At 39.1% G+C, this 15,818-nt stretch overlaps 1 protein-coding gene across 2 annotated transcripts in view; it reads right to left on the reverse strand.

Moving 5' to 3' along the window:
* Positions 1-15,818, reverse strand: part of LOC137955388 (E3 ubiquitin-protein ligase UPL6) — a 41,497-nt gene that overhangs the window by 16,135 nt on the left and 9,544 nt on the right. The window contains exons 9-19 of one of the 2 annotated variants that reach the window (XM_068802303.1): positions 12,892-13,001; positions 12,256-12,560; positions 12,016-12,112; positions 11,333-11,476; positions 7,927-8,013; positions 7,760-7,846; positions 7,397-7,537; positions 7,161-7,286; positions 2,284-2,382; positions 1,363-1,430; positions 330-396 (exon numbers count right to left, since the gene is read on the reverse strand). In XM_068802303.1, coding sequence (XP_068658404.1) covers positions 330-396; positions 1,363-1,430; positions 2,284-2,382; positions 7,161-7,286; positions 7,397-7,537; positions 7,760-7,846; positions 7,927-8,013; positions 11,333-11,476; positions 12,016-12,112; positions 12,256-12,560; positions 12,892-13,001 — 1,331 coding nt within the window. Of the gene's footprint in view, positions 1-329; positions 397-1,362; positions 1,431-2,283; positions 2,383-7,160; positions 7,287-7,396; positions 7,538-7,759; positions 7,847-7,926; positions 8,014-11,332; positions 11,477-12,015; positions 12,113-12,255; positions 12,561-12,891; positions 13,011-15,818 lie in introns of both variants that reach the window. The other variant, XM_068802302.1, reaches the window with a different exon arrangement.

A 15,818-nucleotide genomic window follows, 5' to 3' on the forward strand; every position in this document is an offset into this window, starting at 1 on the left:
CAAGCCCAACACTAGTTTTTTAATTTTTTTACTGCATACAGAAAAGTGGAAGAATGTTGATGTCCCTTTTCAAGGTTGGTTTGTTGAGTTCCTTCTTGGTTGTTTTGCCAAGTTTGTTTCATGTAGCTGCCATCCATATGAAATGCCGGATTGCATCATCTGTACATCATTTTCCAACAGAAATCTGATGCACTCACCTCTTCTTGACAAGTTTTCATTTTTACAGTGTTTGGAGGAAAAAAAGTAAACTTCATGACTGGTCAAGTAAGAGCTAGTAATTATTTGATACAACCAGATAAATAGGATAAAAGATCTAAGAAACACTCCACCTTTAGGAAAAGAAGATGACGATATAATTCTGGGTCTAGTGAAGGCAAATCATTCAAAAAGTTTTTCCTAAACAACACAAAATGACAATGATTAGTACTTACGAAACAAGAACTAACCAAAAGAAAATTTTAAGTTGTTTCACTCAAAATCTCTGTCATGATGAAATACCAAGAATAAATTCAGCCTAGACTCTATGACTGAATATTACAAGCTAACAATCCATGAATCCAATTACCAGAAACAGGAATCATACATCATATGATACAAGAGTTAAGGAAACCATGGGGCATTTGGAACCATCAAATTACAAGTAATGTTCATTATCAGTTTAAAGTTACGAATCAGAAGGCACATATTCATGCAAAAACCATAATAAACCATGGAAGAAAAGAATGTGCATCTCTCTTGTGATGCTATATACAGTCCTAAAAGTGTCACAGGCATTTCCAAATATATAGGTTTAACAAAAAGAAGCATGATAATTATCCTTCTTTCCAAAGAAGCCTTAAATTCTGCCAAGTTTCTATACATGGGCTCAAGTTTGTTCAAGTATAAATAATGTAGAAATTAGGAGGGGGAGAGACCACCTCTCCCCTCCTTTCACTCTTCCTAACTTCAGCTATTCACTTTGGGAGGAACCAACCCAACTTTAACAGTGAGGACGAGCCATGGCGAGTCTCCCTTTCTACATGTAACAGAAAAGGAGCAGCAGAGCACACTTTCTCAAAGGAAGAGCTGGATCCAGCTTTTTGTAAATATTAAAATCCAATTCCAAATGAGAAGATAAATTCTTAATTGTTTAATGTCCTACCGAGTCAACTAAATCTTATTAGAAGACAGCAGTTGGAAATGCTGCAAACTTGGAGCCATAATTGAAATTAGGCAAGAAATCAGGCTGTATTTCAAAATCACCGAGTTCTTTTTATCATCATAAGTTCTAATAAAAGAAACGAAAAACGCCTTCACTTACTATAGAGGCATATACCTATGTCAGATGTGCAACGCAAACATGAATAAGACATGTGAACTTACTTTTCTTTTAATGCACGCAAGAAGAATGTTGCAAAAGGTATGTCAACAAGAATCCCTTCAAACATTGCCTGCAGGAGTTTTCAAAAAAAAAAACATCCTGAAACATCTACCATAGAAGTATCACTTAAGACAATAAACTGATAAATACACATGAATGCGAATGCTTTGAGTATCCACTGGGAAATAGCATAGCAGTTGTTTTATTCATTAAAAAAACAAAGCCTGGTTCAAGAAAAAAATACTCCACAGGAAAATAAAAATAGAAATAATTCAAAAAATAAAAAGACAGATCTTAATTGAGATGTCAAAACTCTTACATGTTACATATTAAATAGATGTTGTTTCACACATGCAGTTGTTACAAAAAATAGTAGTGTTCTGGTGGTTTCTTATATTAAATAACTTCTCTTACATTTTGGAGTAAAATACTTTCAGAATCATTTTATTGCTCTAGCCAATTGTACATATTTGCATCTACCATTTCTCACTGTTATGACCGTCTCCAAACCAAAATGTCACAATTTTCAAAATATTAACCCATGTAATTATTGAAAGAAGATAAACTTTCAAACAAAGAAATGCTCTTCAGGCTACCAGAAGCAAGTAATAAGTAAATAAATACATGATCAGAAGATCAAAAAGAGCATGACATGAAGATACAACCAATGGTAAATATTTGCATCTACCTATCCTAGCTGTTATAGCTCCAACTGAAAATGTGACAGGATTAACTTAGTTGAACTCACAATTGTCAAATTTGAACCCCGTAATTATTGAAAGAAGATAAGACTTTCACACAAAGACATGCTCTTCAGGCCACCATACAGAAATAACTAACAAGCAAATAAATGGCACAAGATCAGAAAGACCCTGACATGGAGTCACAACTTAGTTAATCAGAAAATCAAAAGCAAAAAATACCTTTCCTAGAAGACATCCAAGAAAATGGAAATTTTGGAGGTGCTGTTCATGTACCAAGCCTGAGCCAGGGTTTGGGTACAGAAGGTGATCAGTTGTTTCCTGAAAATAAAAATCGTTACATATCAAAAAAGATTATCAGATCCTGACCATGCAAAAAGTAACATGTTGGCAAAATACAACAGGCTCCATTCTTTAGTACTTTAAAGGATCGAGTGGTTTCATGAAGCACTGTAAAAGAACGAGTGCCGTCTCTTATTGGTCAATATTGCTGAACTTCTTTTCAAAATTTAATAGTAGACCTCTCTTCCTCAGCTTTTTAATGTAGATGACCACATCTTATTTGGTATCTTTTGTTCTTTTACAGGGTTTTCTCCCATTATAGAATAATATTAGGAGTCTTGATTCGAAATGTTCATTTAAAAAAAGCCAACACGAGTTTGGATCAGCTTCAGAAAGTCTACTTCAAGACTCGGCTTTCAAAAAGTGTCCTGCACTAATTTGAAGTTGAAGATGATTTTGATAATATCTATTTAAGAATTAAACTTACAAATGAGAATTTCAGGCCCATTCAAATCATGTTAAATAATATGCTCTTAAAAATATTTCCAAGAATATTTGTTTTTTTAAAAGCTTTGACAAAATGCTATATCCCCACCATGCATGAGCTCCGACTGTGTATGTAATGTAAAAAGTAAGAAGAAAGAAGGTTGAAGAAAGAGAATGAGAAGGAGAGAAAGTGAAGAAGAGTAAATTGAGAAAGAAATTGAGATGGGGGACCTGCACGTCCCCTAGCTTCTATTTATAGCTTAGGGTTGAGTGGGTAGAGTACAATTTACAACATTAACCCTACTTTAAGTAAAAGAAAACATAATTTTCTATATCTCCTATTCTATGTGTCCCCTTTACATGAAATTTGGTCCATAGATATAGTTTGACATGTAGAACAAGATTAGATCAAGAAATATAAATAACGACAAGGTAAAATTACCAAAATACCTATATTCCTGTTTTTCAACAGTCCCCCTCAAGTTGGAAAGTATATGTCAAACAATCCCAGCTTACCGCAGAAGTTCAAGAATTCACGCGTTCCTTAGTTTGGATATTGTTGAGTTGATCAACAGACTGAACATATGGAGTAATTACCTCTTTCCTCATTACAACATCTCAGATGACCCCCCCCCCCCCCCCCCAAGGTTAAATTTTTCTTGTGGAGTGTCGGGCCCAATAAGATACTCACAACTGACATTCTTCAACGTCGTGGTAACCCCAATGTGTGCACCTCATGTCCTCTTTGTGGTCTTGAGGAGGAGACTATCAGCCACCTTCTCATATTTTCTTCCCCATCTCTTGGTCATTGGGATGAGCATTCTCAGACGGATTGGCCTTCAATTATGCTTGCCAAGGGATTTCCTCTCAGTATGTTGCATGCTTCTTGGGGTTCATATCCCTAAATTGGGCAAGATACTCATTTATGCTTCCGTTGCTTTCATACTTTGACGTATATGGAAGGAGCGCAACAATAGGTGATTCAAGGCCAAATGTCTATCCTAGGAAAGGGATGCCTCCTCCGTCATTGGTCTCATCCCCTCTTGGCTCCATCCCAGAAAGAAGTTTTCCTCTCTCGGGTCACTCTGTCAAGGACAACTAGAGTACCCTTGCTCAAATTTGCTCCCCGGCAAGGCCTCCCACTATGCAGGAGTGGCAGCTTCCGACGTTGGGCTTCATCTAGCTGAATTTTGAAGGCAACTCCTACAGCAATCCTGGCCCAGCAAGCTTTGGTGGTGTTTTTCGTGACTCGGATGTTAATCACCTCTTGTAATATTTTGGCATTGGGCATTTCCCATTCCACTCTTGCCGAGCTTCAGGCCCTCCTCAGTGGTCTCAACATATTCCTAGAGCACCTGCCCGGTCCATGGTTCTCCTCGCCCTCCACCCGATCGTGGCTGCATTGGGACGCTTACTACTCTGTTTTAGACATTCTTCCCCATATGTCTTGTATTTTGTCTCATGTTCCCAGATCTGATACTTCTGTAGCTAATGCTTTTGCCAAACAAGGAGCCTCCCACTGCTCCTTTGTTGTAAGGGGTGTGTTTCCCTAGTTTGGTTGTTTTGTTTCTCTTGCTTAATAAAATTATCACTTTCTCAAAAAAAAAAAAAAAAAACGTGTTCCCTTTATATACAATTTGGTCTAGGGATATAGTTTGACATGTAGAACAAAATTACATCAAGATTACCCTTGTTCTTGTTTTCCAACATAATACCAACACCTTTCTATGGACTTTGTTTCCTTTTAAATATTCGGAAGTTATTTTGCAATTCAGTAATGCAAAAAAATAACCCTCCAACAACCGAAGGTGCTTGTTCCATAAAGGGACAAAGAATAACTTTGATTTTCCTTTCTACTACAATATCAACAAAATACTAATAAGTAGTTTAACATTATGATCATATAAATAAAAATAAAAATAAAAATCTAGAAACAATTTTTTTGCTTCGAAGATGATGGATATATTTGCAGTTAGGTCAATGTCCATCACAAAAGTAATAAAATAAGAGAATCAAGTCTGGACCTTTTTGGGAGAATGTTGATGAGCTTCAATTACTTATGATGAGAACCAAGACTAGTTTTACTTGACACATATGCACATAAGCATAGTTGCCCGTACCACCAAGACAACTTTGAGTTTTTTTTTTTCAAAAGGAGACAACAATATAGCCCCCCACCAAAAAAAAAAGGTTCTTAAGAATTCTAGTAACATTTATTACGCATTCATATTAGGCAATATAATGGACGTAAATGTTTTTTCAAACAATGAAAAATAGAAGTCTATCTAAGAAACTTTTATATCCAAAAAGCCTATTGATCAAATTTCATTGTCATAAACTTACTAAATGACCAAAGAATTTCTTTCACCCCTTTTATGGACTCCTTTAAGTACAGATTACCAAATGGTCAAAACTAACCTCGTTAAAATATCAAAAAAACCATCAATACAATTTTTAAACCCAAAATACCCATAAAATTTATCATCATTCAAAAAACCATAATTCCATCTTTCTCATTTCCAATAAATAGTTAAAGACCCTTTGTCCATAAATAAAAAAGACGAGACTAACAATTTATCTTAAAAAATGTTTAAAATTTTATTAAAAATGATTAATTTAAAAACATTCCAGGAAATGATTAAAAAATTTACTGAATTTGCACATTTGCAACATTGGTTAAAAAAGGAACAAGACTGAAATAGAACATTAGCAACTTTGGTTAAAAGGGGATCAAGACTGAAATAATTTAAATGATTATGCGTATGTATATATTATAAATCAAATTGGTCGACATGTATTGCATAGCAGATAAAATATATATTGAATACTGTATAGTAATTAGTATCAAATTACTAAATATAAATAACAAAGTATGTGACCATCGTAATACCATAAAAAACTAAAAACCAAAAAGTGTTAATAAGCTAACACTGGATAACTTGTATCATTGTTTACCTATTTCCACCTCTGTCATATGAAGGGTCATCATCTTTATTTGAGCCACAAATCGAGTAACCCTTAGCACTCATCTCCTCCTAGAAGGTGGGGGGCTAACAATGACTATGTCTTCTATGGGCATTTTATGCACAGCAAAATAGCAGCTAGTCATCAAGCTCCATATTTGGCAGTCTTGGATGTAAATGTAAATTTAATATTAAACCAAGTTGTAAGCCTGTAGTACAAGTGAATTTTATATTCACAAACTTTATGTTTAATACCTTAGTATGCAGCATTCAATAAGGGTAATCCGGAATACATACACAAGTTGTTAGTGATTTTTCATTGTTTAGCTATTTCAAAAAAAAAAAAAAAAGAATTTTTAGTGTTATGGCCTTATCAGCCCAATCATTGACCCTAAGAGCTGACAGGCCCAATTGAACCCAGTTCAACTGGGTTTGACCACAATTGACCTAATGATGTCATCCCTTTTAAAAACTAGGTTCCAATATAGAATTAGCAAGGGAGGTCCCCCCACGAGCATGCAGAAGGGCACCCTTCCTGCCAATGCACGAAACTTCAACAAGCCAGAGGGAAGAGCAAGAGCGCCCCCCCCCCCCCCCCCCCCCTCTCTCCTGGTCAAACTGCAACAAAGAGAAGGGCTTGAACCATCTGCAGAAGTCGAAGGGATGAGACTGATGCGATGTAGACTGGTCTTCTACATTTTACAAGTCAAGCCGCAAAAACTGAATGGGGTTGCCTGTTCTTCCCCTTCTTTCAGATTTCAGTACACTTTCAAGACCCAATAAGGGAACACCCCACCCACCCCACCTCAAAGTCAAACTGCAACAAAGGCATGGGTTTCCACCATCTGCAGAAGTCGAAGAGAGGGGGGATGAGACTGATTCGATCTAGACTGGTTTTCTACAGCTTACAAGTCAGTCCAAGAGAACTGAATGGGCTTGCCTCATTCTTCCCCTTCTTTCAGATTTCAGTATACTTTAAAGACCCACATAAGGGACCAGGTTCCATTGAACCGGGTACAACCAGCTGGTCCAGTCCAGGTTTCATGACACTGGTTATGCCCATACATATCAATGCACTTATTCCATGTTTTCTTTCAATCCAAACAGGAATTTACAAGGCTATTCTACTCAAAATGGGTGTATCTCAATTTCCTTTTTACTTCTATATGATAGTTTAAATTTTTTATATGAGATAGATTAGAAATGAAGTTTTCTTTAATGATATTTACATTTTTTCAGATTTTTTTAGAGTGTAATGTCCATAAGGATGTTATGGGGATGTCTTGGCCTAGATGCCTCTACTATGATGTTCAGATTTTCAGGTACCAAGACATCATATCGAAACATATACATCACAGAACAACCAACCTTAAATAGCCCGTATTGCACATCAAAAGTTGATCGAGCAATATTCTCCATAAAATCCTTGAAGATTCCACCACCATCAATCCCAGCCTCCTCAACCCCAAATTCATTGACAAATGTTACACGGATCTGAAGATATGGAACAGGAAGGGATAAAAAAGCATTTCACGTATAATGACAGCTACAGATTAAACATTTGGTGAATCATCAATTCTTAATTAAATAATGAAAACACATACCAATCCTCGCAGTTCATCATCAGACAATGCACTCAACTGATTAAAAGCATCTTCAAAAATATGATCTCGCCTTATTCTGAATTGGTTGCGCACAAACCCACCATGATGGCCATCCCTTTGTCTTGCCGCTGCTAACTGTGACTGATGCAGCAAATAATATTCTGAATAAATTAAAAAAAATACAGTGTTCCACATCTAAACAGGGTTAAAGATAATACTCCCCCCTACCCTTCCCTTCTTCCGCACACACACTAATAGACACCACTAAGAGGTCCAACCAACAGACTTGTTAAATATGTGATATGTGTAAATAACTTTTAGGTACCATAGTTCAGGAAAACATATTGGAGATAGCTCACTCACAGTGAATATTTTAACCCTGCTAGTGAAAGGCACCAAGAAAGGCGCTTGTCTCAATATATCATACGCTCGAGTATTTTCAACCACAGCCTGTGTGAAGAAGAAGAGATGAATCATATAAAACTTTGAGAGCCTCAAAACGAACCAATTCATAACACAACATTAACCACCTGAGTAACAAAAATTTCATCAACAGCTTCCTGTGCATGAAAGTCTGTGGGAGATGTGAACTGCTGTCTATTGTTCCAATCTTGCAGCTGAAACGATAAAGAATATAAAAATTTATAAAAACTTTTCAACTAACTTGAAAGTGTTTGCCAAAAGTTTTTGGCATCAAATAAACAACTTTTTTCTGATAAAAGCATCAGAAAATCATTTATTGTTCAAATTAACCAATTCAATCCAGCAATCAATACTAACCAAATTTGTTCAAGTAAAACAACTCTCCAACCCACCCCAGTGGCCATTGAGCAAAAGGGTCAACCCTTGCGATACTACATAATATCCCAATTTGGAGCTTCCCCAATAGAAAGTAAATGCCAATTAATAAACCATGTCTCTTGAATTAGAAAAATTCTTGGACTAGTGTTATGGTCCTGGGTTAAGTGCCTATGTCTTCCGCTCCTGACAGGCCAGTCATTTGGGTAGTATTGGCTATGTGCTTAACATTTGGTATCAGAGTTAGCGCTACGTCGTGGGTTCGATGCCCGTGTGCTTCAAGCGGCGTGTGGAGGTGTGTAGCCCTGGGCGGAGGGGGCGACCAGAGTGTGTTCCCGCACCATGGGCCATCGCTATAACCGAAAGGGGCGACTTGAGTGTGTTCCCGCACCTTAGGGCCGTCGCTAGAGTGGGCCGTCGTCAGAAGTGGGCCGTCTCCAGTGTAGGCCGTCGTTGGCGTTGGCCTCACGACTGTGGGTGTGATGTTATGGTCCTGGGTTAAGTACCTATGTCTTCCGCTCCTGACAGGTCGGTCCTTTGGGTAATATTGCCTAGGTGCTTATGGTCCTAGGGTTAAGTACTTATGTCTTCCGCTCCTAACAGGCCGGTCTTTTGGGTAGTATTGGCTAGGTGCTTAACATTTGGTATCAGAGCAGGCGCTACGTCCCGACTTCGAGTCCCCGCGTGCACAGGTGGACCGCACGCCCCTGGCGGGGTGCCATAAGGGAGTATGGGCTCCTGACCCAGTCCCCGTTGCTGTGTTAAGGCAGCCGTATTCGTCGGCTCGGGAGGGCGGGGTGTACTGTTATGGTCCTAGGGCTAAGTACTTATACCTTCTGCTCCTAACAGGCCGGTCTTTTGGGTAGTATTAGCTAGGTGCAGTGTTACAGCAACAAGGCCACCCGATCGCTTATTTTAGCCGACAGCTTGGCCAACACCATCACAAACTCGCGGCTTATGAAAGGGAATTGATCGGTTTAGTTAAAGTCATCCAACATTGGAGGCCCTATCTCTGGAGGCGCCCATTTCTTATTCAGACCGATCATTCAAGCCTGAAGTATCTTTTTGAGCAGCGTCTCACCACCTCTCCTCAGCAGCACTGGTTGAGTAAACCGATGTGGTTTGACTTTACCGTTGAGTATAAACCTGGCAATCTGAATGTGGGGGTCGATGCTTGTCTCACTGGGACGTTCCAGAGCCACAATTGCATGCTATCAGTCAGCCCAGAAGTCTTTTGTTGGACTCTACTAGGGAGGAGAAACATTAGCATCCAGAACTCATTGCCTTATATCATGATATTCAGCAGGGGACCTCGGATAGCCATTGGACGATCCAGGATCGTCTTATCCTGTGCAAAAACAGGATTTTTCTGCACCCCACCTCGCCACTCATTACCAGCATCTACCTCTTTCCATGATAGTACACATGAAGGCAGACGGAAAACATATTTCTGCCTCAGTCGCGAATTTTTTTGTAAGGGTATGAGGAGAAGTGTAACAGAGTATGTGGCAGCTTGTCAGACTTGTCAACGGAACAAGGCTGAATCATTAAGTCCAGCAGGGTTGCTCCAACCTCTTCAGCTACCGTTACAAGTATGGTCAGATATTTCTATGGACTTCATTGATGGCCTTCCCACCTCTTCAAGCAAATCCGTTACATTTGTAGTGGTTGACCGCTTCTCCAAGTATGGCCATTTCCTCCCTTTGGCACATCTCTACACAGCAGCTCATGTGGCTCAGCTCTTCATGGATAATATTGTCTGGTTACATGGGGTGCCTGCGTCCATTACCAGTGACAGAGACGCCATCTTCACCAGTATGTTCTGGAAAGAACTCTTTTAAGCTGCAAGGCACCAAATTGGTGTTCTCTTTCGGCTACCACCCGCAGACTAATGGACAGACCGAGGAGGTCAACAAGACGCTTGAGATGTATCTCCGTTGATTTGTGGGGGACTCCCCTAAACGGTGGGTTCAGTGGTTGGCCAATCCTTTGGGTAGTATTGGCTAGGTGTTTAACAACCAGTTGTGTTAAATTTCCAAATCGGAAGATGTCCAATTTCAGGATATGGGCCTATATAAATCTAGTGGATAACATGACCTTGATATTATTATGCGCGTATATAAATCTAGTGGACGATATGGCCCTGGTGTTATTATGTGACTGTATAAATCTAGTGAATAATATGACCCTGAGGTTATTATGTCCAAATTGCAGTCTCATAAAATGTTTACAACTACCTCATCTAAATTTTTCGAAAACAAAATCAAAAACATAAAATTTTAATGAGGGAGCAATAGGTCCACCTCTCCTCTTTGGTTTTGGAAAGCAGGGGGTGGACCAATTTCGTCTCCAGATTTTCATAGAAGAAAGGAGAGGCACTCTCCCTCCTCTCCCCTACTTTCCACAGAGATATGCCATCCTCTCCTCTTATGAGAGTAGCCAGAGAAGACAGACCGGCCTACCCCATCCCTTGAAAAATATATCTCCCCCAATGGGAGGAATAGTCTCTCCCATGAGGAGAGCATCTTCATGCTGGACAAAAAGGCATCGAGAGGAGGTGGGCACTTCTCCTTCATTCCCTGACTGGGGGAAGATTGGGCTCCTAGCATCAGGTACGGAAGTTAGATCCACTTTTTTTAGCAAAATTATCTGTAAATTAAATAACGAGAAAAAAGACCATCATTCCCTTCATTTAAATAGTTCTCTCAAGGTTCTGTTGCCCTTGTTTAGACATATGGCATCTATGTGGTTGCCTTTAGAAATATGGTAAACTTAGAGCCAATTTGAGAATCCCTCCACACATTTGTGCAAACTTCCAACATAACTAATCATATAGGAGATCAAAACATGAAAGAAGGTAAATGCATATTCATGCTGTCTTCATTCTCACCTTCTTACAGAGAAAGGAAAATCCAAATTACAGTTTGGTAAGAGCCAGTTGACACTTTTGATGGTGACCCTAAGAATAATCTAATGTCTAGGTAGCTAAACCCAAAACTACTTTTGAAAATAAAATAAACTAAGGAACTCCCATCATCATATATGATTCAAGTGTTCCAAGATAGTTCAAGTTAAACGGTTTAATCCATTGCAAAGGGCATGAAACATAAAAAATGAAGCAACAGCAGTGTCATATACCTGAGTTAGAAGCTCAGATATTACAATACCAACTCTATGTTGAATGAAATCTACAGATAATCTCTTGCGAGCAGATAGGTTGCTGGTCGCCTTGACAGAAATAGGAGACCTTGTTGGAATTACCCATAGAAGGTCCCACAATGCCTGCAGAAGAGTTGTGGAAAGAAAATATAACTGAGCAGTAAAATTGTAATGTATTAAAAGTTCCATTCCTACATTTTGAATGACACAATGCTAAAATTTCTCTTTTTTTTTAATAATGGGCATATAAAAAAAAGGACAAAGAGAGACCTCTCAACAGAGGAAAACAAGAAATAAGAAGAAGAAAAAAATACAATAACAAGATCACTTATAGCAAGACTCTTCATTTTTTTAGGAAATAAAAAAAGGATGCTTTCATTAAGGTTCAAGGCCTGAGATATGGTGTCCCTAACAATGAGGGATTGGAGAAACACTCCCTCTCTGATAAGCGAGTAAACCAAGCCATTGGCAGATCTCAATTCAGCCAAGAAAGACTCGGCAGTCACCACTTAATAATTGCAAGAAATAAGATAGAAAGTGATAGACATAACATAATGAAATGTATAAACAAAAACACAAAAGCATTTTCTGTGAAACATTTTAGCCTAGAAATATCAACTGTCTCAGAGGAAATATGAACTGTTTTTATCCTTAGTAGTTACCTGTCTCAGAATGATAATCAAGCCTCTTATATCTTTCAGTGACAATGGTTTTTCCTGCTCATAAAACTCCTCATTATCAAGTAGCATAAGCATGTACCTGCATGAGGACAAAATTGCACACTTAATCTAACATGTGACTCGGGCAAGAGGAAAAGTGAGAGATGTCAATTAATCTAACAAAATAAAGAATAAAAAAATAATGAAGTACCTTATTTTATCCATGAATGTAAAATGACTTACTTGTAGACAGGACAGAATACTACTAGTGGTAAGATCCAACCAGGAGCATCCCCTGACAAACATGATGTTTGGACAGAAAGAGACGGCCACTGCTGACTCTCATGACACCTCTTCATGTAGTTCCAAAGTGTCAGGACAAGTTTAGTTCTGTAAGCTAGCACAGGCATAATCCTTTCGAGGGGAAAAATGCTGAAAACAACATGAAGAAAAGAACAAACTGCACCAGTAGCCACCACATCTGCAGTGAATGTTGCATCTCCACGTGAACCATCAAGAGACGAGGTATCACTGAATAGTACATTAACCTGTTCGTGTCAATTGTTTTCAGTTACAATCACATATATTGACATTACCAACTTTGCAGTCTGACATAAGCTCTCTTTTGATATTTAGGGATAATATGTAGATATATTGGTGTGCACATCAAGAATGGCTTTCTTGTAGTTGATGTAGACAATGCTAGTGACTTTTTGGTAGAACAATTGCGAAGAACTTATTGCATAGAATAAGCATGGAATCTACCAGAAAACAAACCAGAAGCCACAAAGAGCTACTTCCAGCTTGTTTGGAGTTTCCAACTGTGTCACTAAGCAGTGTTTAACATTCAAAGAAAAATAAAAACACAAAACAACATACCAATTGGTGAAGAAGGCGTGAATCTATTGCATTTGAGATCTGGTGTTCTAATTTCTCATTCAGAACTCCCCATGTGACTTCCACATCCACATCCATTTCATCTTCATCCACTGTGGAATCTAAAATACAATTTTATATTTCTGAAAAATGATGAGGTTCATTGCTGGAAACAAAAAATTGAAGAGAAGGTAGATAAGAGATTAAAAACTAGAAGGTTGAAGCTTTGACTCCTCCCTAGCAAGTTGCAAGACCAGCTAGTATGAATGCTGCTATATGACACGGCTAGGGAAACATCTAGTCCCCCACAGAAACCTTCAATTTCTCTAAGAATATTTGAACCCTAAGTAGAAAAAGAGATGATTTACTAACCCAGCAAACTATATTGGTGAAACCACCTCCATGACAAAAGATATTGATCCACATGCTATCCATAATGGAAGCAATGGGCCAACGGCTTGTGGCTTCCATAGAATGCTGATCCAATATATAACAAACTTCCCTCAAGATCTTGGAGCAGACCAGAGATAGCAGAGTTAAATTAGAAGCAGTCATTGTTAAAATAGAATTAAGTGGCTCAGTCCACACTAGACTAGAAGCAACCAGCACCGGCCTGTTTGGGTCCACTTACAAGTCAAATCTTGGATAATTTCAAAGAAAATATCATCCAATACTTAAAAGGATCCCTCTAAACTTTCTATTCTTCCTGAAAGTTACTTGACACCTTCCATCATCCACACCCCCCCCCCCCCCCCCCCCAAACCATTTATATGGCACCTTGAATGATAGCTATATTGACATCCCATTAAAAATTAAGAAACTTACAGTCATCTATATCTTTAGTTACCTTAACCAAGAACACAGAAAAAGGCACAAACATCTTGTTCTTCCCTACAACATGAATTAATGGTCTTAGAAGTCCAAATTGTCACAGAAGCATAATAGCTATTTCAGGGAAACTTTCGTCTTCTTTCACATCCTGATTTGGTTAGCAAACACTTAAATTTTTTATTTAGTGATATTTTCAGCAGTGCAGATGAGTGTAAATCGCTATTTGCCAGCATGTGTACATACTATGCAAATATCTTGGGGTGATATTTTCAGCAGTGCAGATGAGTGTAAATCGCTATTTGCCAGCATGTGTACATACTATGCAAATATCTTGGGGACTATGTAAATTTCATTTCCAAACAGTCAAAGGGGATTCTCTTGTTAAATCTCTTTCTTCTTGTCTTCAAAAAAAGCAGACAAAGGGATACCTGTTCAGCAAAATTATTGGTCCTTTTTTTTATCATAGTAAAATACACATTTTTCTTGATTCAGTGCATGTTTTATGGTTGGAAAGAAGGTTCGATAAAACTATAATGATGCAGCAAGGAGCATCACTCTCTATATTAATTGACATATATAAATACATATTTTTAGTGAAATGATAATTTATTCAGAGGAGAAAGAAAACAAACCAAATCAAAGGAACACTCCATTTACAACAAGGGATTGGAGGGAAGCTCTGTTTTTAGCAAGAGAGTCAGCTAGAGAGTTAGCTGATCTTGGTACTTGAGTCTAAAAACAGTCAAAAAGGGAGAGAATATCAAAGATTTTGTTAATTACATTCCAATGCATCCAAGGAGGGGAAGAGACGGAAGAGCACCAAGTAATGACCACTTGGGAGCTGCCCTCAATGATAAGGGGGCCGGAGAGATAGTCCTTGAAGATGATAAGCCCCTGAAGCAAAGAAAATAATTTGGCCTCCGTGGAATCTGCAAGGCCCATTGGGCCAGAATAGGTGATGAGGACATGGCCCACAGCATTACGGAAGACGCCCCCGTAGCCAGCAATTCCAGGACAGCCTCAAGCATTCCAAACAAAGTTTAGTTTGAGAATACCCTGAGGGGGGGGGGGGGGGGGGGGGGGGGGGGGGGTGTTGCTGCTGCTGTCCAAGCAAGATTAATTGGGTCGGCCACAATGGTATTGATTGGCAATTTCTCTCCAACTGAGGCGAAGGGGGGAGCCGAGCAAGCTGACCTCCTTTCTGGTGGATAGCCATGTGGCAACATGGCTGATAATGTTATTGGATTTGAAGTTGAAGCGTTTCTGATTCCATTCCTTTCAAAGGGCCCAAGGGATGTGGCCAACACAAGAAGAGATGATAGGCTTACCAGGGGTATCGGCAGGTGTCGAGGAGGTGGTTGGGGAGGTATAGTTGGATTCCAGTTCGATGGAGGACATTGGTCCAAACTGGCCAGGCAAAGTGACAATGCAAAAGAAGGTGGCAAGTTGTCTCTTCAGCAGCGTTGCAGAAGGGGCAAAGGATACAAGGCTCATTATTTCCTCTTTTGTGGAGATTGGTGGCAATCAGAATTTTATCTTGGGCAGCACACCAGAGAAAGAAGCGGACCTTGAGAGGGGCTACCAATTTCCAAACGAGAGATAGCTTGTGGGGGGGAGAAACGGAGGACCATCCCCTGAGGAGATTGTATGTTGATGAAATAGTGAAGATGCCAGATGATCTTATCTTTGATGCGGGATCAAATTTGAATTTGTTGTAGATCAACAAATAGGGAAAAGACCACAACAGCCTCCTCATCATTGAATCCTCTGCGAAAGTGGAAGTTCCAACCGTCGAGCGAGGACAAGAAGTCGTTGACTAAGGCAAGTGGAAGATAGCTTATTAAGCTGAGAGCTGGGTATGTTGAGCAAATTTGCCCTATGTGGTGCCATTGCCAGGTATGGCAATAAGGGAAAGAGAGAGGAGTTTTGCTCCCTCCATCCACAAGGATGCGGGGATAGAGAGGGTAGGTGGAGGTGATAGATGCTGCGATTGTATTTCTAGTGGAGGAGGGTTGGGTGATTGTGTAGGTGGGAGTTAATGCATCACTTTTTTTTCTCTTTTTTTTTTTTTGGGTAGGTGGGTGGAGGGGATGCAAGAG

This window comes from Aristolochia californica, unplaced genomic scaffold, assembly GCF_029961685.1.
Source record: "Aristolochia californica isolate CCGP_79_NKW_82.1479 unplaced genomic scaffold, dmAriCali1.0.hap1 SCAF_2, whole genome shotgun sequence".
Lineage (NCBI taxonomy): Eukaryota > Viridiplantae > Streptophyta > Magnoliopsida > Piperales > Aristolochiaceae > Aristolochia > Aristolochia californica.